We start from the raw sequence: 24780 nt of genomic DNA, 5'->3' as shown, positions 1-24780 counted from the left end.
GCTCTAAGGATTGAATCGTAGAACTGCTGTCAGCCGCAGGTCTGAAATAAGCAGGATGTTGCAGTAACTCTCATTTCATCTTTCTTTTGAGCTCTTCATTCTCAGAGAAACTGATATGTAGGTATATTTTATGCCCTGCAAATGGTGGTCTTCTGTTTTGTGTTCCTTATCTAAATGTAGGTCTTCATGGTATCCATCTGAACACTCAAGTATTTTGTGTGTGTGTGTGTGTGTGTGTGTGTGTGTGTGTGTGTGTGTGTGTGTGTTTTAAAGCACTGACTGATTTAATCCTCACATCCACAGTGGCATTGGTACTTTTGTTTTTAATTAATTTATTTATTTTTGCTGTGTTGGGTCTTCGTTTCTGTGCGAGGGCTTTCTCTAGTTGTGGCAAGCGGGGGCCACTCTTCATCGCGGTGCGCGGGCCTCCCACTCTCACGGCCTCTCTTGTCGCGGAGCACAGGCTCCAGACGCGCAGGATCAGTAGTTGTGGCTCACGGGCCTAGTTGCTCCATGGCATGTGGGATCCTCCCAGACCAGGGCTCGGACCCGTGTCCCCTGCACTGGCAGGCAGATTCTCAACCACTGCGCCACCAGGGAAGCCCCTTTTATGTGTTTTGACTTGTGGTCAGTTTGTAACACTTCACAGGAGTTTGCGTAGGTGCTTTGTTTTTGTTTTTAGTTCGGGGATGACTTTCTTGTGTCTATCTCAAAGGTGTCACGATGGTGGTGAATTTAGTGGATCTGTTTTTCCCTTCAGTAGGGCTTGTCTTTCGAATCCTGTTTCTTCTATTTAAGTTTGTGCCGATTGAGGATCACAGGGTTTGGATTCTTCGGCATCAGGGAGCATATTGTGCTTCATCATTAGTTATTACACTACATTTTTTTCCCAAGCAACGTGTATAATTGAGAAGATTGGTAGTAATTTGTTCATGTGTTACTTATAGAATAATATGTCTTCTTTAATTTAATGTGAGTTTTGGTTAAACTCTTTTGTGGTTGAAAACTTCAGTGAGCCTCCATATATCATTATCCCGCCTTAGCAATTTTGATTCATGGCCGTTATCTTGTTGCAGTTATACACCCACCTGTGTCCCTGTGCCCCACCCCCCTTATCACTGGATTCTTTTCGAGTGGGTCCCTAATGGTCATTTTGCTTATGAAATTTTAGTACAGTATGTATATCTTAAAGATAAGTGCTGTTTTTTAAAAAATATATAGGCACAGTATCATTAGCACAAGTCTCAATGAAAAATATTGAAGATAATTCCTTAATAGCATCAGATTAACAGCCAGTGTTTACATTTTCCCAGGCTTCTTAATTGTTTTTCACAGTTTTGTTTGTTTGAATCAGGTTTCAGATGAGGTCTGCACATTGTTTTTAGTTGATGTGTGTCTTAAATCCCCTTTAAGCCATCGTTCTCCCTCCCCCGACCCTCCTTTTCTTCTTGTAGTTTATTTGTGAAGAAACAGTTATTTGTTTCAGGCACGCTCTCTCTCCTCCTCCTTTCCCACTTCTCCCCCATCCCCTCCCCCAAATGTGTCGTGGGTAGCATTGCAGACCTTCATCAGGAAGCAGTGTCGTCTGACTTCTCTTTTTGTGACACCAGCAACCATTGGTATTCACTGCCCACATAGAGTAAGTCATTAGGGGTGGCAAGGATTTTTTTTTTAATTTTTATTTTATTTATTTATTTTTAGGATGTTTTTAAAATAAGTTATACACGTATGGAATAAATTATTGTCAGTTCACTTTGCTTTTTTTCATGAAGCTTTGTTCTATATTGATTCAAAGTATCAAATTCGATGTATTATGCACTCAGTTTTCATTATTTTTAGGAAGAGTATCTACCAAAGTGTTCTTCACTCTTTTTGCCCTGCTTGGTCTCTTCATCTGTTTCTTTGGACACAGATTCTGGAAAACAGGTATTTTGTCTAATATAGTTGCTATTTACATGCCTTGTGGTCTTTTTTCTGAAATGCTGCTGGGGAATTTATGACCTGTAAGGAGAGTAAGCAACTGGCTACCTCCACTATCTTTATAGATTTGTAGCTGGGGTCTTTTAGTAAAGATTCTACTGAATTACAATGCATTTTGATTTTTTCTCTTTTCTCAGCAATGGAATGCAACCTTCTCTTATTAAGAGGGGAATAAAATTTGATTTGTGCATCAAAACTTCAGTTGCTAGATTGACTAGTTGACCAAAGATTACTAATTAGAAATCAGGACGTCTATGTAAAAATATATGTGGATTCTGGTGATGGTGATTGACATGGTTTCGTATAAATCAGGCTGCAGTGTACAGTACAGGGAGGTCGAAATGTCTGCACAACCCTGGGAGGTTCAGACAGCAAATGGGAACTCCACGATCTGCTCAGTGAAACCCAGTGGGGGAAGTAGAATATGAATTATGCTCATTGAATTGATTTGAATTCATTGGGCTGACTTTTTTTTTTTTTTTTTTTTTTGCGGTACGCGGGCCTCTCACTGCCGTGGCCTCTCCCGCTGCGGAGCACAGGCTCCGGACGCGCAGGCCCAGCGGCCGTGGCTCACGGGCCCAGCCGCTCCGCGGCATGTGGGATCTTCCCAGACCAGGGCACGAACCCGTGTCCCCCGCATCGGCAGGCGGACTCTCAACCACTGCGCCACCAGGGAAGCCCTGGGCTGACTTTTATATAATGTTTGCAGTTACTAAAAAAAAAAAAAAAAAAATCCTTATATAATTCATTAACAGGCAGTATAATGAGCATCAAGGGGATAGTAAACATAATCTTGATCTTATAAAACTCCTCGAACTTGCTTTAATAAATTGTTTGAAGCAGCAACTCCTTTCCCTCCATTACTATACTTTCTTTGTTGATTGAGAAGAGAATATTGTGAAGAATATTTAATTTCTCAAAGTGTAAAATGATTCTGTAATACAGAATTTAATTGTTAAGCTGTATGCAAGGTCCCAAAGATATTACTAGGTTTTTTATAGATAAAGACAATGGTTGGTGTTCATCCTAAACAGGAAAGGATGACTTAAAAGAAGACATAAAAGTCACATTTTCCTTTGGAATATATTTTTTTTTAACCTTTCAAATTGTATTCTTGCTCATGTAATGAATTGAAATCTAGTCTGTAATTTCAGATCAGACACAATGACAGAAGTACTATTTTTGTTTTAAGTAGGAAGTATAAATATATTAAAATGAGCTATGAAATTAACAATTAACTGACCAATTGAAATTGACCTATACACAAGAAAATGTATCCAATAGTTAATACTTGAATTTGTACCCATTTAATGATAATATTTACTTCCAATGACTTCTGAATTTTTCCTGCCTTTTAGATAATTATCTCTCTTCTCTGAATGCCCTCATGTGTACATTCTGGGAACTGAAGCATGTATTTGTAGATTAGACATTTAAATTGCATTTACTAACTGTAGCTTTTGTTTTTTTTCCTTCCTTGGTCGTTTGCTACTAGAACTATTCTTCATAGGCTTTATCTTCATGGGATTCTTCTTTTATATACTGATTACAAGACTGACACCTATTAAGTATGATGGTAAGTGAAAATAATATAGTTTGATTGAGTGTTCAAAAAGGAAGGCACCGTTTACACCCACCTTTCCTTCTACAGTTTGACCAGTATTGTGTGTGATATCCTCTTATGTGTGTAAAATAACTGGCCACCTGTGCTCTACACATCTTTTCTAAACTACTCCTCGTTCCTTGGAGGAATTCCTTGGTACTGAGGGAAGTGAAGGACCATATTGATTATAAACCTGTGTTCCAGCTGTGTGGTATATTGACCATATGACATTTACAGCAATCAGAGTGTTAGGATTTTCTTTACCTTAAAACAAACACAGCCCCTCCTTCCGTGTCACATTGAACAGAACGCTTGTCACCGCTTCTTCCTCTGCCCCAATTATAGGTTGTACGAAGCCATGCCTGTCACTAGTCCTTGGAGGTTTAGCTCCCCGGCTGGTTTCCAGCCTCAGACCGGGCCCTCCCTAGAGAGGGCCTCCCCGTGCCGGTTTCACTGCACCACTGATGCACCTTCGGTGCCTGACCCAGAGAAGGGCTAGGCTGGCTCTGGTAATGGTATAGTGTGTCTAAGGGTGCGGTTGGAAAAGCTTCCTCTGATCTAACTGTTCATCCTCTCTCCCTGTGCAGTCCGCCTGGTTCTGACGGCCGTTGCCGGAAGTGTCGGTGGGATTTTTTTGGTCGCTGCTTGGTGGCGATTTGGAATCCTCGTGCTCTGCATGCTGTGTGTTGGACTAGTGCTGGGGTTCCTCGTCTCATCAGTGACTTTCTTCACTCCACTGGGTAGGAGATGTGGAACTCACGTTGTGTGTGTTCAGTTCACTGTTTAAAGAGTTCATTTCAGCTCTCTAGTACACATATCCCCTCGTCAGGTATTCGGGGCCTCTCCTTAGAGTTCTGGAAATTTGCACGGATAATGTGGCACTTTGGGGAGGGTCAGTACCAGTAAGAATCCCTCTCTCCTCAAAGGCGCTCTGTATAGATAATTCTAGAATGTCTTTGGAGGTAGCTTTGTATCTATTTGTCATGTTAAGGGCAGTGTGGGTGTGTGTTTCTGTTAGTTAAAATTAAGGGAGGTAAAGGGGATTCTTTATATATGGCAGAATAGTGGTTTTCGTTTTTCATTTGTTAAACCCTGGAACTCTTTCTTCAAGTGAATTTTAAGCAGAAGCCTGATACACCCCACAGATAAACTTGGTGCTGCTCTGATGGCAGCTGAGCTGAGGAACCTGGTGCTTCGTCCCCCGTCTTCTCTTTACCCCTAACCTCTGCTCCCACCCTTTGCCAAACCCCGAGTATTCCCAAAGTACCTACTTGTAGTCATCCTAGGACAGTAGCAAAGGGATGGTTCTGGGGATTTTTTTAAGTTATTCAATTTCTATCAATTTTTAAAATCTAGTTAGCTTGTAAGTTAACTTCCTTTTGTAGGGGAGGAAAAATTTTCCTTCTACCCTTCTAGGTTCTTTGGCTGCTCTAATAATTAAATTGACATAAGACAGGTCAATAGGAGAAAAACAGATTTAATTTCATGCCACTGGAGTCCCATAAAAATATAAGCCTCAAAGGCAGTCAAGCAGTTGAGGCTTATCTGCCATCCCGAGCTAAGAAATGGAATGGAGTCTGGGGTTTCAAAGGGGAGGAGGGCAGTTTACAGGAACATTATAAGAAGAGCAGATGTTTGCCATGCAGGTAAGTCTTTCAGATAAAAAGTTACCTCTGGTAATTGCTTTCGTTCCGGGCCAGGCCCCTGATCTAAATTCTTTTAGGCAGTTAAGGGAAAGAAAAGTTTTTCTGAATCTGCTGGGTCTTGATTGCCTTTCAGCTCATGCCAAAGGGGCACATTTTGGGGTGCCCCATTCTGTTTCCCTTCACTTTGCAGTTGTACAATAACTTAACATTTCTTGTTTGTTGTCAAAAATGCAAAAAAAAGGAGTATCTACACACTACTATATTTAAAATAGATAAACAACAAGGCCCTACTATATACCATGGGAACTATATTCAATATCTTGTAATAACCTATAATGGAAAAGAATCCAAAGAAGAATATATATATATGTGTATGTGTGTGTGTATAACTGAATCACTTTTGCTATACACCTGAAACTAACACAACATTGTAAATCAACTGTATTTCAATTAAGAAAAAAAAGGAAGTATCTACATTCAAAAGTATTAGGCGGGCTTCCCTGGTGGCGCAGTGGTTGAGAGTCTGCCTGCCGATGCAGGGGACACGGCTTCGTGCCCCGGTCCGGGAGGATCGCACATTGCCGCGAAGCGGCTAGGCCCGTGAGCCATGGCCGCTGAGCCTGCGTGTCCGGAGCCTGTGCTCCACAGCGGGAGAGGCCACAGCAGTGAGAGGCCCGTGTACCACACACACACACACACACAAAAAAGTATTAGGCTATTTCCTTCTTGTGACAATGTTTAGTTCTTATATAATAATATCAGATTAAAGGTGATGAAAATGTTAGATATAAGAATAGCTGTCTCCAAAAAAAAAAAAGAATGCCTGTCTCTTGAGGCTGTCAGTTCTTGAGAACACAGGATATTGAGTGCAGTTGGCTCTCTAAAGATTGTTTTTTAAGATCAGAGAGAATTGGTGACCTGTGTGTTTACTGACCATTCCAAGGCCCTTTGTTCTGATTTTAGCAAACCTATAGCCGAGTTCATTTCCACAGCCACCCCCCCCCACCCCGCAGGTAGCTTTTTATCTACCTGGAAAGTAGCAGTGTTTAGATTTGACTAAATGACAGGTTCCCAGGGATGTCTGTTGAAAATGCAGATTCAGAGCTCTACTCTAGAAGTGCTAAATCAAATACTACTTCATGAGCTTCCTCCCTTTGTGTTAATGCTTAGAGGATGGAGGGATGATGGGTTAGAATTGTTTGTAGTTGATGTATTGAACTATCTTATTTTTGGTAGTTAATGTATGAACTATCTCATTGCTTAAGGACATTTAGGGTGAGTGTCTCCTTAATAAGAGTGGGTGCAAACTCATATATATATATATATATATATATATTTTTTTTTTTTTAAAAACCCTATTAAATCGATTTTGGTGCTTATATGGGAGTTCATATGGTTAACTCTGAATGCCACTTATATTTTTTACTTTGCAGTACAGAATCATGGAATCATAGAAATTTGTAGCTAGAAGGGACGATTTGAAGCTTGGGGATGAAGTAGTTCAACCATCTCGTCTTATGGGTTAGGAAACTGAGGCCCAGCATCACAGCTGGTAAACGGAAGAGCTTGGACTAGTCCAGCCTCTTCTAAATTATCCTGGTAATAAATGCAGAGCATTTACCTGCTTGATTTTCCTCCCACCCCTCTACCTTCTTAGGACACTCCCTTCAAAGGGGATTGTATTGACAGTTAAATGAAAAAAGTCAGTTCATATCTAATTGCCGACATATTCCCTGGTTGTTAAATTAAATCTTCGATGTGCGTCTATGTTCACACGTTGAGAAAATGAAATTTAACTTGGTGAACCTGTTGTTTACTCTTGATTTCTTTTTGCTTTTCCAGGAAACCTAAAGATTTTCCGTGATGACTCAGTGTTCTGGGTGACCTTCTCTTGTATAGCTATTCTCATTCCAGTGGTTTTCATGGGCTGCCTAAGAATAGTAAGTGTCATCCGGTCAGTTTATTCATCCTATTGTCCTGGGCCTTCAGTTGTTTTGCATTTTTATTCACCAGAGAGAGCTGTCTGATTATCTGTATCAGATGATTGATTTTTTTTTTTTTTTTTTTTTTTTGCGGTACGGGCCTCTCACTGTTGTGGCCTCTCCCATTGCGGAGCACAGGCTCCGGACGCACAGGCTCAGCCGCTCCGCGGCATGTGGGATCTTCCCGGACTGGGGCACGAACCCGTGTCCCCTGCATGGGCAGGCGGACTCTCAACCACTGTGCCACCAGGGAAGTCCCAGATGATTGATTTTTAAATAGCCTTGTTACTATGAAAGCAAGAGAAGTTCTAGTTACCATTACCTAGTTACGATGTTTTTTCCATCAAGTGGTGCAGGTCATCCCTCTTTTAACAGCAGAAGCGGAGAAGGTAGGGCTTACAGTAATGCAACAATCTGCCGGATTGTTCATTTCAGCCGTCTCTCCAGAAGAATGGTTCTTAATCTAATTAGAATTTATTGTTGAAGTTCTTTCACAGGGAAGATATTTTCTATGATGAGGGAAACTGTTTTACCAACTGTAGGTGTTGAAGATTGTTTTCAGTTTATATTTTCAGGTAACCTTTATTCAGCTGTAAGACTTGGTCTCTTCTTCACATGCTCTGAGGGAGAAGTAATTCCCTGGGATTGAGGCCAGTGATCAAAGTTAAAAACTATTATTGTTCTACCAGAGGTGCCGCCTAAACGCTTCTGCTCTTCCACAGCTGAACATACTGAGTTGTGGGTTCATTGGCTCCTATTCGGTGGTCTTGGCCGTTGACAGTTACTTGTACACAAGCCTTTCCTACATCACTTTGAACGTACTGAAGAGAGTGCTCCACGTGGATTTCCGCAGAGCTTTCATAAATGTGCCTTTTCAAACGAATGGTAAGACTCAATCCAAGAACCAAGTGATAGTCAGATAGGAATACTGGCCCACCTGTGCTAACAAGAACTCTTGGTAACCAGATTGAAAGATTGAAAGAAGGTTAACTGGACAAAAGGTGGAAATTCACACCATCCAAATGCGATAAGAGTCCTGTGTTAATAACTTATGATCATAGGAATGAAGAATTTAAATTTGTAAGGTGGCTGAAAGCCATACTTCTAAAAATCTAGTAAATGAACTTTATTAAGAAATTTCTAAGTCAGGATTACAAAGGTTTATCTGGTCAATTCCCAGTTGTAAGAAAAATGCTGAGAATAAAGCTGTTTGGCACCTTATGAGTTGGGGTGGGGTGAGGGGTGAGAACGACAACCTGATATTTTTAAGCTATTCCCTTGTTTTCCTCCTATAAAGAAGCACGTAATTTGCTAATCAAAGTGAAAGTGGTTTTCAATCAGTAGCTGTATTTTTCCTCAATTGTAAGAGTCTACCCATTAAAGATTTTCCATTCACTTTTTGAAAAAAATGACTACTAAATTAAATGTTCACAAAGATTATAAGATACGTTGGTTTCAGAAATGTTAGAATAGCGAGGATGGAAAAGCAGGTCTTAGAATTGAAGATATATAAGCACCATTGTGATTGTTATGAATATTTAAGGGCACATCTTTCCCTCTGCTATCCTGAACCTGCCCTCATTCTTTAGGAGGTTGATGGTAAAGACCTTGAAATCCACATGTCTTGGAAGTTTGACAGTATTTTGCCAAGTCTTCTGCTAGAAGCTCAGTACAATTTGTTGAATCTTTTCATGCACTTCTGTATCCACTCTATATGAGTGGGGTGGGGTCCCATATAGGGTGGGATGGCAAAAAAGAGCATCATGACGTTCCAATGAGGTACATTTGTGAGATCACTGCCTTTCCCCCCCACCTCTGGAGAAACACAGCAGACAGCAAACAGCTGTGTCTGTGGGCACTAGTCATAAAATATTGGAATGCCAAGGGTCCAAACAACTGATTCCTTTACAACCTGTCTGGACTTTGAAATGCCGGTAATTGGAAACTCCTATTTTAAAATGTAAGACCATAGCTTCCTCACTTATTCCTTGGCTGGTGAGGAAATACACGTATGTTTGGACAAACTTACCAGAAAGTCTAATATTAACGGAGAAAAGATGATACAGGTTGAGGCTATGAAATGTTGTCTTCGATCTGTGTTATGTTTTAAAATACAAGAGTTCAAACTGTGCTTCTCTACCATTCTTTAGACTTTATTATCCTGGCAGTATGGGGCATGCTGGCTGTAAGTGGAATTACATTACAGATTCGAAGAGAAAGAGGGCAACCGTTTTTCCCTCCCCACCCATACAAGTTATGGAAGCGAGAGCGTGAGCGCAGAGTGACGAACATCCTGGACCCCAGCTACCACATTCCTCCACTGAGAGAGAGGCTCTACGGCCGATTAGCCCAGATCAAAGAGCTCTTTCAGAAGGAACAGCCAGCTGGAGAAAGAACGCCCCTGCTTCTGTAGATGCGGAGGGCTTGGTCAGTGCAATCTTGAAGTACAACCCAGGTACCGCCTCAGATTGGGTGTTGCTGCCTTGCTGCTTCAGCAGTCTCTGGGGCAAGTCTGCTAAGAAACCAGCTTCTGTGTCTGTGCTTTGTACAGTATTGTGGTCTCCTTATTGATACAGGGTAAGGGTATACCAGGGAGATGACAGTAATTCTAAGTGAGAGGGAGAAAGATGGCCAAAAAGTTGGTGGTAGGGAGGTTCTTCCTTATTATAAAATACGTAAGGCATTACCTTTTGGTTTATAAATATATGTCAACTTATTCCATTAAATAGATACACTTAAAAAAAAAAAAGGAACTTGGAAACAGTGGTTCTCTTGTAAAGCCCTGGTGTTTTTTTTTTTTTTTATAACACCTTGAACAATTCTGTCACCTGAGTCTGTCCAAACTCGGGGGCCAGGGCACGGAGAGTGGTTTAATTTAAGGGTTGGATTGAACTTTTATTTGTCACTCTGTTTGGAGCTTTGGGAATTTGAAACTGGGCCTTTGAACTTCAGAGTACAAAACAGGGAAAACTAACTTATTTTCTTACTGATAGCAGTCTGATTACTTAGTTGCATCTTTCTTAGTATTATATATTATCAAAAAGTACCCTTCTTTTGTTTATGGTAAAATACATATTTACTGTATCGATCATTTTTTAAGTATATAGTTCAGTAGGTACCCCTCGTGTTTGCCTTTTATTGCTTAAAATGGTATTTTAAATAGCTAAATTATTCCAATTATTTGAAAGTAGCTCCATTTATATAGATAATAGAGCTTTTATATGGATGATTTATTTATATTCCAGATTAAAAAATGGCCTTTTTTTTTTTCTTTCAAGACCTTTTAAAATAGTGTTGACAGCTGATCTCTAATTGAAACTGCATTCGATGACGTATGAATTGTTTTATTTTTAGGAGACAGATTGGCTCCTAGCTTCATCCATAATCCCATTAATAGGGAAACCTTTAAAAAATTTGCATTTTGTAGTTCTTTCTGCTAAATTAGTTGTTAGAGCATTGGCACAGTTTCAGAAAATCTGTGCATGAAGCCTTTGTTTGTCCTGTCTGTGTTGTAAAGCGCTGAGGAGGGCGTCAGAAAGGACTCAGGTGTTTAATAGAGCTGCTTTCAGTGACTTGGACTCTGTAAGGAGAGTCCCTTCAGTTTTGACTTTGTTCCACCACGAGAAAGCGCCCGATGCCCTGGGCTGCATCCCTTCTCCTCACGGCCTTTTAACTGTCAGAGCCTCTGCCCAGGAGGTTCTGCCTTGCATTTAGAGCTGGGAACTCTGACGTGCCGGAGCGGCCTTGAGGTCGGTTGTGGTTGTTGCATTCCCATTTGTAAGTTAACCGCTGTTTACATGATGCTGCTTTTCTGAGGTTTTCAATGGACAGTAGGTTTCTGAAGTTTCGGGTAACTGGAAAATTTTCAACTTTCGCTCTTAAAAGTGTTCTGGTAAGGTTGAAACAAAATGAAAAAATGTATGACTAATCATTTCTTGCATTGAAAAATTATACACAGGTGTTTGTTTACTATTTATTTTGTAATCTTCACTGTTTATATAACTTCAAAAACACTTAAACTTGAAGAAAAAATGTGTTTTCTTAATAATTCGCTGTAGGGATTCTGGATTCTGCTGTACTGTTGTAAATTCTAACAAAGTTATATGGAATATGTGTGAATTTTTTCCTATACCATCAAAATGCACTGACAGTAAAGAGTATAAAGACAAAACACACTTTCTTGGAGGGGGGAGACATATTGTTTAAAATTTTTCATGCTAATTTTTTTTGTGAGTAATAAGTCAGTTCGTATAATTTTTTAATAATAAATACCTATTTTGAAAAAATGCTAAGAAGTCTCATTATTATAAAATTCTTATAAAATTTTTTACCAACTGTATTTTTGTACCAAAGTAACAAGACATGAGAGGACGGTTTCACAGCTATAAAAACAAAATTATTTAATCTGGACAAACAATTCTTTATTAAAAAAATCAGTTTAAGTATAAATTGAATGATAGGAAATGAACAAAATATGGGATAATGTGTTAAAAGTTATATCCTTTGGGGCTTCCCTGGTGGCGCAGTGGTTGAGAGTCCGCCTGCCGATGCAGGGGACGCGGGTTCATGCCCCGGTCCGGGAAGATCCCACATGCCACGGAGCGGCTGAGCCTGTGCGTCCGGAGCCTGTGCTCCGCAACGGGAGAGGCCACAACAGTGAGAGGCCCGCGTACCGCAAAAAAAAAAAAAAAAGTTATATCTTTTGTTAAAAGGAAAGCTGATGTCTTTAATGCATTAGTTTGTGTTGGTATCTTTAGTACTTCAGTTGTGTCAAACAAGAAAAATAGTGTTGCTGGAAACTTGGCTCTACTATTTAAATGTTTTGGTTCTGATTAACCTATTGTAGATTAGCTACTAGGTTGCCAAACCACAGCAGCTAACCGGTGCTATAGACCAATTGAGTTCTATATAAATTGGGATAGAAAACTGATTCTAGCAAAGAAATTGCTAGAATATTAGACCTGGAGTGAACTTCAGAGATAATGTTAACTGATCTTAACATGTTATCATGTTATTTCATACCTGAGGCAATTCTTAACCAAGGAGTAAATTATATGAAGTCACAGTTATCAAATAATTGTGCCCAGACCAAAATTTGAGAACTCCCTGTTCAAATGTGCTTTATACTCTGTCATAATGAAAATGTAATTCATTGGCTATTTTCAGTTTTCTTCTGCTGCTGAATTGGTAGGAAGCTCGTATGCTCCTAATATTGCCATGATCTCTACTTTTGGGGAGTTATTAACTTTACACAGTGAAAACATGTTTTTCCAAGTTAATTCTCTTTGGTCGTGGACCATTTCCTGGTCATTACAAAGTACATGATAGATACTTAAAATTTCCAATATCCATAAGTATTTCTCCACAGCAGCATTTGTAAAGAATTTTTTGGTATAAAGTTCACTCCTTGATGATGTACTTGATACCTGTTATTAACCTTCATTAAAACCCCAGAATTCTTGGCTAATCTCCTGAGAACTGGGTGGAGGCTTTCCCATTGTGCTACAGCCCTTCTTGGGAAGGAGGCTACCTGTGTTTTCCTTTTTGATATGGGCTGAGTTGTGTTCCCCCCTCCCAATTCATATGTTGAAGCCCTCACCTCCCACTGCTTCAATATGTGACTGTATTTGGAGAGAGGGCTTTATTAAAGAGAGAATTAAGTTAAAATGAGGCCATTAGGGTGAGCCCTTATCTAATCTCACTAGTGTCTTTACAAAAAGATTAGAACATACGGAGACCCTGGGGCAAAGTACACGTGAGGACACAGTGAGAAGGTGGCCATCTGCCAGCAGAGGAGAGAGTCCTCAGAAGAAATCAGCCTTGATCTTGGACTTCCAGCCTCCAGAACTGTGAGAAAGATTCTGTTGTTAAGCCCCCCAGTCTGTGGTATTTTGTTATGGCGGCCCTAGCAGACTAGTACACTTTACAAGTCCTTTTATCCTGATGGTTGATTGAAAGACACCTGGGCACTTCAGCCACTACGTTTGCAAGGACCACTCTTTAGGAAATTGAGGTAAAGAGGGGCTCAAGTTTAGCAGAAACTTGGGCTTACCAGGGACTACCCCATAATCATTACACGGGGGAGGCTGGCAGTTCTGTATGAAGCTGCATCACCTGGGGCAAAATTTTAATAACCGTAATACAGTGAATGATAATAGTCTGATTTCGATCTCACCTTCACCCATTCACTCAATATTTTGTTGAGTTCCTAAGTGCCAGGCATTGCCTTGGGGCCTAGAAGAAGATGACAAACAATACAGGCCTGGTCCCTGCTTCAGGACTTAGAGTGTGATAAGTGAGACAGACACTAAAATAGTTACAGAAGAAGTAACAATATGCAATGAAAATCTACAGTGGAATTGGGGGTGGAATCTGAGATGCTGAGGAAGAATTCCTTGAGGAAGTGGCATTTAAGTGGAGATTTGGAGGAAGAGCAGGACCCCAGGGAGGCTCAGTGCGTTCCATGTAGTGGAGGAAAAGCACCAACAAAAGCCTGGAGGCCTTCCCTTCTCACTTGGGAGGTGCCCCGGTGGAGTCTCACTTGTATGCCCACCAGTCATTATAGCCCTTCATTTTGGTGCTTGGTGGGAATCAGCTCTCCTATTCTCAGCTTTGGACATTTTGAGCAGTTGATCCAGATCAGGACGTTGTCAGGTTTTGTTTTGTTTTCTTTAAAATCGAGTAATAATTGACATATCAACATTGTATAAGTTGAAGGTGTACAACGTGTTGATTTAATACATTTATATATTATGATTATCACAGCATTAACTAACATCTCTTATCATGTCACATGATTATTTTTTTTGTGGTGAGAACAGTTAAGATTTAGTTTATTAGCAACTTTGAAGTTTATAATACAATACTGTTGACTATAATCACTATGCTGGATATTAGATCTCCAGAATGTATTTATCTTCTAGTTGTAAGTTCATACCTTTAAACATCTCCCCAGTTCCCCTACCCCCAGCCCCTGGTAACTACCATTCTGCCCTCTGTTAGTAGGAGTTTGGCGTTATTAGATAACACGGATGAGTGATATCATAGTGTTTGTCTTTCTCTGCTGACTTATCTCACTAAGCATAATGCTCTCAAGGTCCATCCGTGTTGTCACAAATGGCGGAAATTCCTTCTTTCCCATGGCTGAATAATATTCAGTTGTATACAAATGCAACATCTTTATCCATTCATCTGTTGAAGGACACTTAGACTGTTTCCCTATCTTGGCTATTGTGAATAATGCTGCAGCTGAAGTAAATTTGGGAGTACAGATTATTTTTCAATATCCTGCTTTTGGTTCTTTTTGGATATACGGAAGTGGGATTGCTGGATTATATGGTAGTTCCGTTTTTATTGTCAGTCTTCTCTTCCTCATTAAATTTTAACTGTACTACAGAACTGCACGGAGCACACCTTACCTCTTTATTTACCTTTCTTTTTCCATTCCTTCCAAGACCCTAGTGATTCCTAATGATTCCTTCCAATCATTCCCTGGCAGGTAGTTCAGAACTTGAGTGACCCACAAGCTGTGGCCCTCGGAATCATTCTTTCTATTCCAGAGTCTATACATATGAGTACAATAATATACCTGACTCTACTGCCCCTAAGGGTGAATGCCTTCCCCTGGAAGGAGGTTAAAGCATGGCCACAATTTTTTTCTTTTTGAAGTCCTTAAGGGTGAAAGGCCTATTCTGTCTCCCATGAGGTTCTCGTGGCTCCTCCTGTAATGGATTCTCTCTCCCAGACTAGCTTGAATGTGCTTGGCCTGCCTGCACTCGTGGTGCAGGATGGATGATCTGGGAGCTTTGAGGAAAGGGCTAGAGGATAAGAAGATGAATGCAGCTGCAATAAGCAAGCGAGACACATTACTAAGCCTGCCTTGGCTCCCCCATGCTCCATGGGCTGTGTTTTCAGGAATTGAACCAGTTCTCAACTTTTTAAAGTAAACTAGCTGTCTCATTTGGAGACCATCTGTGTATCAAAATTCCTTAAAATGACTAAAATATATGTATCATTAGGGCCGGGCCTAAGGTTCTAGGGCAGGGGTACCCAAGCCCTGGGCCACAGACTGGTACCAGTCCATGGCCTGTTAGGAACCAAGCCGCACAGCAGGAGGTGAGCAGCGGGTAAGCAAGCACAACTTCATCTCTGTTTACAGCCGCTCCCCATCGCTCGCATTACCGCCTGAGCTCCGCCTCCTGTCGGATCAGCGGCGGCATTAGATTCTCATAGGAGCACGAACCGTACTGTGAACTGCGCATGCGAGGGATCTAGGTTGTGCGCTCCTTATGAGAGTCTAATGCCTGATGATCTGAGGTGGAGCTGAGGCGGTGATGCTAGTGCTGGGGAGTGGCTGCAAATACAGGTTAGCATTAACAGAGAGGTCTGACTGCACAGAGACCACAATAAATCAATTGCTTGCAGACTCATTTCAGAACCCTATCAGTGAGTGGCAAGTGACAATTAAGCTGCATCTGGGGGCAGGCTTTAAGTCAGAATCCGACACGTATTTTAGTCCGTGCGTGGCCCACCCATTATTTTATTTACTACTTCCACCCGTGCCTCTTTCCCACACTGCGCACTTGTCTCAGTCACAGTTTTGGTAAGCCCGCAAGCTAACCCTAGCCAAAATGAGTAAAAACCAAACGTCGCTGGAGAGCTTCTTTGAAAAGGGGAAAGACACAATGATGAGACAGCAGAAGGCTCTAAGACTGCCAACAAAAAGAAAGCTGCATTTAAAAGAAAATACCAAGAGTCCTACTTAAATTACGGGTTCATTGCAACAGGTGATTCACGTCCTCCAAGCCCGCTGTGTATAATATGTGGCGACCGGCTATCCAACAAAGCCATGAAACCTTCAAAACTGCTTCGCCACGTGGAGATCAAACACCCTGCATTAAAAGACAAGCCTTTGGAGTTTCTCAAAAACGAACCGCGAACACAAAGAACACAAGCAATTATTGAAGGCCACAACTTCCTCAAATGTGTCTGCACTGAGAGCATCATTCTTAGTGGCTAACCGCATTGCTAAAGCTGAGAAGCCCTTAGTATTGGTGAAGAGTTGATCCTGCCTGCTGCTAAGGACATTTGTCGTGAACTTCTAGGAGAGGCTGCAGTTCAAAAGGTGGCACGTGTTCCTCTTTCGGCTAGCACCATAAGTAGACGAACTGATGAAACAGCAGAGGATACTGAGGCACAATTTTTAGAGAGGATTAATGAGTCACCGAGGTCCTCAATCCAGGTTGATGAGTCTACCGATGTTGAAAACAAGGCAACAGTACTCACTTTTGTGCAATATATTTTTCAGGAGGATGTGCATGAGGATATGTTATGTGCACTTTTGTTGCCAGCCAACACCACAGCTGCAGAACTATTCAAGTCTTTGAATGATTGATTACATATCAGGAAAACTGAATTGGTCACTTTGTGTCGGTATATGCACAGACAGAGCGGCTGCCATGACTGGATGGCTTTCTGGTTTCACTACTCAGGTCAAAGAGGTCGCTTCTGAATGTGAGTCTATGCACTGTGTCATCCATAGAGAAATGCTGGCTAGCCGAAAAATGTCACCTGAACTTAACTGTTTTGTAGGATGTGATTAAAATTATCAACCACATTAAAGTACATGCCCTTAACTCATGTCTGTTCACGCAGCTCTGTGAGGAGATGGGTGCAGAGCACACACGTCTTTTCCGATACACAGAAGTGAGATGGCTTTCTAGAGGTAGATTACTGGCCAGAGTTTTTTTACAAGAGCCGCTCCAGAGATTACTTTTAGAAAAAGTCACCACTGGCAGCACATTTCAGTGACACAGAACGGGTCGCAAAACTTGCTTACTTGTGTGACATATTCAACCTGCTCAACGAATGCAATGTCACTTCAGGGGAGAATGACAACTGTGTTCAAGTCGGCAGATAAAGCGGCTGCCTTCAAAGCCAAACTGAAATTATGGGGGCGACAAGTGAACATTGGGATTTTTGACATGTTTCAAACATTAGCAGAGATTTTAAAAGAGACTGAGCCAGGGCCTTCTTTCTCCCAGCTGGGGCATGATCACCTGTCTCAGCTTTCAAGAGTTTGAGCATGACTTCTTAACCACAAAAGCCCGAACTGGGAAGGAATGGATCTGTGACCCATTTGTGAATAAGCCAGGTGAATTGACTTTGTCCGTGCTAGAAGAGGATCAACTGCTTGAGATCGCAAATGACGGTGGCCTTAAAAGTATGTGTGAGACAACTTCAAATCCCCATACGTTCTGGATTGAAGTCAAGGTGGAATATCCTGAGATTGCCACAAAAGCACCGAAAGGCCTGCTTCCATTTCCAGCATCCTGTCTTTGTGAAGCAGGGTTTTCTGCAGTGACGGTGACCAAAATGAGATCACAGAGTAGATTGAACATAAGCAGGACACTTGGGTGTCACTGTCTCCCATCCCCCCCAGATGGACCATCTAGTTGCAGGAAAACAAGCTCAGGGCTCCCACTGATTCTGCATGATGTGAGTCGTATAATTATCTCATTATATATTACAATGTAATAAGACTAGAAATAAAGTGCACGATAAATGTAATGCGCTTGAATCATCCTGACACCAGCTCCCCACCCGACACCCCCGCCGTCTGTGGAAAAACTGTCTTCCACGAAACCAGTCCCTGGTGCCAAAAAAGGTTGGGGACCGTTGTTTTAGGGGACTAATTTCAGGGATGGGATTGAAGGCCTTTCTCTGAAAAAGAAGACAAAAAATGCACTCTCTCATTTTGCTTATTAACGTCGGAAGGTTTTTCCAACAGAGGACAACTTCCCATTCCACAAGTAGAGCTACTCAACCTTTCTTCCAAACCAGCTCTCCCTCCTGAATCCCTTCAATGATAGATACCAGTGATTTTCTTTCTACTGAATAGAGATGGTTTTCACTTCTTGTATTCTATACATGCTAGAGTCTGCATGAGCTAGGAACAAAAACCTTATAATTACTGAGGTAGGTCTTAAAATGAACATATTCTAGGGGAAGTTAGTATTTGAGAAATTCATTCACTTGCTCTCACATCAGCCTTTGGTTTGACAGGCCAGAAGTCTGAAATCAAGCAGGGTTGGTCCCTCCTGGAGGCTCTGAGGGAGCCAAGGTCACTCCATGCATCTCTCCTGGCCCCTCATAAACCTTAGGGCTCCTTGATTTGCAAAACCCTCTGCCTCTGTCTTCACATGACTTTCTCCTTGTGTGATTCAAATCTCCCCCTCTCCTATAAGGACAACAGTCATTGGATTTGGGGCCCATACTAAATCCAGGCTGATCTTATCCTGAGATCCTTAAATCTGCAAAGACTCTATCTGCAAGTATGCTCTCATCCACACGTACAACAGGTTAGGACCTGGGCATACTTCTGGGGGACACTATTAAACCCACCACAGATGATCAAAAGGTCTGCCAAGTCAGCAATAAGTTGCTGGCCAATTCCTAAGAAATACAGATAGAAGCTGTTGCTAAGTACTAAGTTTCTGGTAAGAAAAAATAAACTTGGAGACCATACCAATTTTAATCGCTCATCTTTATTGATAAAATAGGTTCCTAGTAGTACATATTCTCAGACATGAATTTTAAGGTTCTGCTTAAAAAAAAAAAGTATGGGCTAGAACACTTGCTATATAATAACATAAATGTCTTTAAACACCAAGTTCTTAAAATAATATCCAAGTAAGAAGACCAAGAATAAATTAACTCAACTTATCTGTTTACAAAAATAATTATTTATCAAGTAATGTTTTATAATAGAGCTGCCCCAATGAATTGCCTCAGACTTACTCTCAATTGTGTAGCTTATTTCAATTCTGACTTGGGATAAAAACTCTATGAATGAATGTGGCATCAAACTAAAGGATACTTTCCCCAAAACCAACAGAAAAGTTGAAAAATAAAAACTGTCACTTGTTTACCAAATAACAATTAAGGCCTCTGAATGAGAAAAGAAATCTATTTAATGTTTGGGCCATTAGCCCTTTTCTATTCAATCAGTCCCATCAACCCCACTTTCCCCAAACTTAAGATAAAAAATTCCGAAGTGAAAAGTAGTTTTGAATTTTACCAATATATGAAATTATACATAAAAGTTACCATGTAAATATTACTTTAACAAATTATATACTCCAAAGTAGAATTTTCTACTGTGCTATTTTTAATATATATTTAATGTGAGTACAGTATATTTAATAATCATATTTGACACTCTTACCTTTTCTTCTATAATCACGACAAAACATGAAAAATTTAGATTTCAACTGATGTTAAAGCACATTTCTATTTCTAGCAGCTTTTAAAAATTTATATACTGGATATATATTCTGTAAAAAATAAAACAAATACTTATAAATCCAGATTTCCCCCTCACCACCCCCTAGCCCTTTGACTGAAAGGTTACAAGAAACATCTTGTAGGTTATGAGAACCAGATGGAACTTAAGAATAGATCTAGAAAAAAATTTTTTTTAAATTTTAACTTACTGTTTCTATATGTCTTAAGCGTAATTACTTAAGGGAAAAAAAAAGGTTTTGAGGCAGAGGAATTCCCAATTTACTCTGAAATTACCATACTTATCTTGCTATATCAAACATTTCAACTGTTAGCTAAATGAACTACATAATATCCTTAAAGATCAAACGGAGAAGAGAAAAATCTCATCTCCATTACTGATTTAGAACCAAAACTTATTCTTTCAAAGAAGTAGTTTAACCTACTAAATATGTCTCTTATAAGCTCTTCTTTCTTAGAAAGTAGTATTCCTTCTCTTTCATTCCTGAAATATTTCATATACTTAAGCAAATCATGGACAACTGTTAGTATTAATTAGGATAAATTAGCTAAAATTAAATTACCTCTTTTATTTATGGTGCATATAAAACATTCCTAAGTCTTTCAAACTGAACTTTCTTTGACAAAAATTTAAATTAATGAGAAGGTAGGTAGGCAATCATTAAAGCTGAAGTCTCATGGTACATAAGCTACTTGCTAACTTTCACCATACAGGGAGGATATAATTTAGTATGACGATTTTCCATTCACAATACTGTGGCAAATTTTGTATTTTAAAATTGGGATGTTTCTATTAATTCCCAGACACTTGTCGGGCATATTCATGTTTATCCAAGTGTCAACCAGAAAGCCAGCAGCACTGCTGAAAGCTCTTGATACATTCAGCAGTCACTGTGAAAATCTTTAACTTGTTCACCAATTAACAAAGGCTTAGTTTCTATTTTTCAATTATAGTTTGGAATAACGTCTATGACCATTAACTATGCATTTTCTTGTTGCTGTCTTTTAAAAATGTCATTGCCAGTGCACTGTACATATTATAAAAAATAAAACAAAGGGCAGCTTGAGATGGATTTTTCTGTTAATTCATTCACAGACTTAAAAGCTCTTCAGCTCTTCCTCAGACTCAGGTCACTATTGGTCACTAATGCTGATAAAGATGTACTTTCCGACACATCATCTTTTCTAAGATTCAAGAATGATTCTCGAGTTATTTGAAGGATCTCTCTCAAGCCTTTATTTTCTTGCTATAAGAAAGCACAAAAACAAAGAAGCAGTCACCGAGGTGGCTACAAGAGTACAAACATATCTTAAGAAAAGCCAAACACATGAAGGTATGATAAATAAAAAGCAAGTACTGTAATTGGCAGAAATGTATTAAATGATATATGCAGCTGAAGTTGACAACTTGAATCCACGGAACACTTTTTTAAAGAGGTAGGAATCATGTATTCAATGTCTTCCACCACTGAAAAGCCTTTTTATTTATGCAGCTGTAACTGTAGACAGAACCTCAGAAACAGCCCTATTTTATAATCACAGTATAGAAAATCACAGTAAGAAAATAACACCTAGATTTATATTTGTGTAAACTCAGAAAGTCTGAATAATACCCTGGGGCTAAAAGCTCTCAGTACTTTAGTAATTTGATTATTTCCATGATAGCATGGAATGCAGGGCAAGGCCTGGTTTGCTTCCCTCACTGGAATTTAACAGCAGCAGGGCTGGCTGAATAGATTGTGATATTTCTTAGAAGGAAAGTTAAGTGACCAAATCTAGCACTGGTAAACAACTTTGCCTTTGCCCTTTCCTTCTAGATTAGTTACTGCAAGAAATTTTTAGACATTTACAAATAACTCTCATAATTTATTCTCTACTGCTTTGTCTTTGGTCTTACGTTCTAAGTTTCAATGGTATAAATAAAGCAGAGATCAGCAAACTATGGCCTGGCTTGAGTGAGGCCTGTTATTGTAAATTAAACTTTACTGGAACACAGTTGAGTCCAATCTTATTTTTTGTGTGTATAGCTGCTTTTTCATTACAATGCCAGAGGTGAGTAGCTACAATAGAGACTGCCTGTTTGCAAAGCTTAAAAGATTCACTATCTGGCCTTTTACTGAAAAAGTTTGCTTACCTTTGTTATAAAGAATGAGAGAACTTTGTACACTTAGAGAAATCATTTTTGGCCCTCTATAACCAATTTCTCCACCATGATTTCAAAAGAAAGGTTTTAAAAGTATAAAGGTCTACTCTACTGATTTCAGTTATTCAACAATGACTTGTGCTTCTGCTACCACAAAATAAAGGACAGATGCGATAAAAGCTTTTATATTCCCCAGAAAAATACAAGTGGCCAAAGAATATGATTTGTGGACTGAAACCATTTCTCCCTGCATCACTGTGACCTCTAATAAAATAAAGATATTAAAAAAAATTACTAAGCTGAAGAAGTATATTCACCTAATAACAGAAGAGACACAGGATAAAAAAAAAATCAATTTTCTCAATTACTGGTATAAGTTTACTATTGATCCTAGACTCTTGCATTACTATATAAATGGTCTTGCATTATACACCCATATAACCAGTATCCAGATTAGGAAAAAGAACATTACTAGTATCCCAGAAAGTATGTGTGTATATATATACATATACATACATATATTATTTTTTTAAGATTTTTTTGGGACCATTTTTAAAGTCTTTATTGAATTTGTTACAATATTGCTTCTGTTTTTTTTATGTTTTGGTTCTTTTGGCCACGAGGCATGTGGGATCTTAGCTCCCTGACCAGGGATCAAACCCGCATCCCCTGCATGAAAGGTGAAGTCTTAACCACTGGACCGCCAGGGAAGTCCCCAGAAAGTATATATTTTAAAGTGGGATATATTTTCTGGCATAAATCTTTGTATGGACAGTTTTCATCTACATGTGCAATTTAAAACTTACCTCAAGTTGAAATATTCGTTCCTGTTCCCTGCAACCCTGTTGCTCATCGATTTCAATGGCTTTCCTCATTACTGCTGCCATTTCAGTTATCTGGTCAACGTGTGCTTGTAATTCCTGAAAAAAAAGAGATGGAAGTTGTGAATCAGTGAAATACTTTTTAAAAATTTTTGGATCCTCCCCTTTTTATAAAATCTGCATTGCCACTTAATATGAATGTAGTATCTTTACATTGCCATTTAACATAAATGTAATATATCAAACATATTTACAAGAAAGTTGACTGACCATGAATGTGCTTTTGAAGTCAGATTTCTGTTAGGACTAGGATTAAGGATAAGCAGCACAGTATATCTAAACCCACAAACAGGAAAAATACTCATTTCACATTCCTCTCACCACAAATGATCAGCAACTTTCTTTTCTGCACCTACATACCCCATTGACCAAAGTAATGGGAAAGATAAGCATTCAATCTCTTTTCCTCACTGAAGTCTTCATGATTTAAAAATATTTTCTGTATTTTCCATGCCTAAAAATTCATCTCAATTCAATCCAGAACCTCTTCTAGATTATAATCCTCATTGAGAGCAGGAACTAACTGTACATTGCTTATATTTGCCTACTATTTAATGTTAGGTACATAATAGATAATAAGTATTGAGTAAAATGAACAGAGTTCTTCTTTAAAGTATTGAATATTAAATGGCCTTTGCAAACTGTTCAAAATATAATTTTAGTATAAAATAGACATCCACATTTGTTTGGCACAGCAAGTAGCATAAATTTCTTCCAATCTCATTCTCTTATTCTTTTTTGCATACCTATGATGAGCCAGGCACTGTGCTAGGTGACAGGAATATGAAGCCTGTTAAGAAATGTTCCCTGATTTCAAGGAGCTTACAGTCAATGAAACAGACAGACAAAAGGTTTATAATCAACAAACATGAGAATAATACTTTTTTAAATGAACAAGTTCTATAGACCATTGTTCACTAGCAACTGAGGGTCATTTTATTACACTAAGGACAAAACTTAAATATAAAAGTTAATAGCTCCTCAAATAAACACTGTCTCTTAAATAGTTGTATATACTGTGTAAAAAGTATTTGAACAAGACCCCCCAAAACCTACAAAACTAGTAAACTATGGAAGGAATATAATAGAGAATAGGAATATCTTTAGCAAACCACACATTTAATATCTTCTTAACCAACAAAAATACAGATCCTTATATTATTTTAACACAATCTATAAAAAGCTGGTACGCAGGAAGAAGTCAAAATAAAAGATTACGCTGTCCACTATGGCACTATTTAAATTTAAATTACTTAAAGTCAAATACAATTTTAAGAAATTAACAATTCAGCCCCTCAGGTCGCACTAGTCACACATCAAGTACTTAACAGCCACATGTGGCTGGTGGCTTCCATACTGAACAGCATAAAGAACATTTCTATCACTGCAGAGAGTTCTATTGGACAGCTCTGGATTAGATTATGATAGCAAGAATGATATCAAGACAAACATCTGTCGTATTCTGTAGTAGTTTAAAAAAAATGATTACAATCCCTCCCACTGTAAAGGGAACCTAATGTTTAAACGCAAGTTAAGTATAGATAACTGCAGCAGCAAACTGAATAAGGGTAATGAGTAAAAATTTTGAATACCAACAGCTTTCTCAGTTTATGATTTGGTGTCTTATGGCACTGACCTAGTTTAAACGACTACAAGGAAGCAGATAATTACTTGCCTTTAAAACGAAAGAAGACAAGAAACTACTAATTTTTTCAGGACAGTCTGTTTTAATACAATCATTGTAAGAAAAAAACCCCAATACTTCAAACAGAAGTGTATTTTTATAGGTCTGGTTCCTGGGTGGTTCACTTATTACAATAAAATCTTCAGGGAAGTGTCATGGATCTCTTAATAGGCACAAGAAGGCAAGACCTGTGCTTTCAAAACTGTCTTAAAGGCAAGAAGTGCTAGCAACATAAACCTTGCACTGTCTTGAAATGCCTTTCAAGAAAAAAAGGCAGTTAAAACACAATAGACACAATGGAGAGGGTATACTGCTATACTTAGTAACACCTAAACAAAGGCAATTTTACTGTGAACTCAAACTAAAGGACTATAACTATCGAAAATCTGAATTAAAACAGTTCATTTAATAGTTTGATTGAACAAAATTTTTAGAAAATCAGATTAAAATTATTACCAAGAAAACATCTTTGATGTCCAGCAAGAGGATGACCGTTTGAAGCTTACTAAAATTTTGCATCTATAGCTAACAAGAACAATAACATGAAAGGCTGGCCCA

At 39.2% G+C, this 24780-nt stretch overlaps 2 protein-coding genes across 3 annotated transcripts in view; one reads left to right on the top strand and one right to left on the bottom strand.

Annotated features, from left to right (window-relative positions):
- Positions 1-11450, top strand: part of TM7SF3 (transmembrane 7 superfamily member 3) — a 37994-nt gene extending 26544 nt beyond the window's left edge. The window contains exons 7-12 of the mRNA XM_082665775.1: positions 1840-1926; positions 3476-3556; positions 4171-4323; positions 7072-7169; positions 7934-8096; positions 9362-11450. Coding sequence (XP_082521901.1) covers positions 1840-1926; positions 3476-3556; positions 4171-4323; positions 7072-7169; positions 7934-8096; positions 9362-9624 — 845 coding nt within the window. The 3' untranslated portion in view covers positions 9625-11450. The remainder of the gene's footprint in view (positions 1-1839; positions 1927-3475; positions 3557-4170; positions 4324-7071; positions 7170-7933; positions 8097-9361) is intronic.
- A 7304-nt stretch (positions 11451-18754) lies between these two features.
- FGFR1OP2 (FGFR1 oncogene partner 2) overlaps positions 18755-24780 on the bottom strand; it is a 32760-nt gene continuing 26734 nt past the window's right edge. For both annotated transcript variants that reach the window (XM_082666708.1, XM_082666709.1), the window contains 2 exons: positions 22464-22577; positions 18755-20761 (listed from right to left, as the gene is read on the bottom strand). In XM_082666708.1, the coding sequence (XP_082522834.1) occupies positions 20624-20761; positions 22464-22577 (252 nt within the window). In that variant the 3' untranslated portion in view covers positions 18755-20623. The remainder of the gene's footprint in view (positions 20762-22463; positions 22578-24780) is intronic.

Source organism: Grampus griseus (assembly GCF_964374135.1).
Source record: "Grampus griseus genome assembly, chromosome: 11".
NCBI lineage: Eukaryota > Metazoa > Chordata > Mammalia > Artiodactyla > Delphinidae > Grampus > Grampus griseus.
This window is presented reverse-complemented; position numbering and strand designations above follow the sequence as displayed.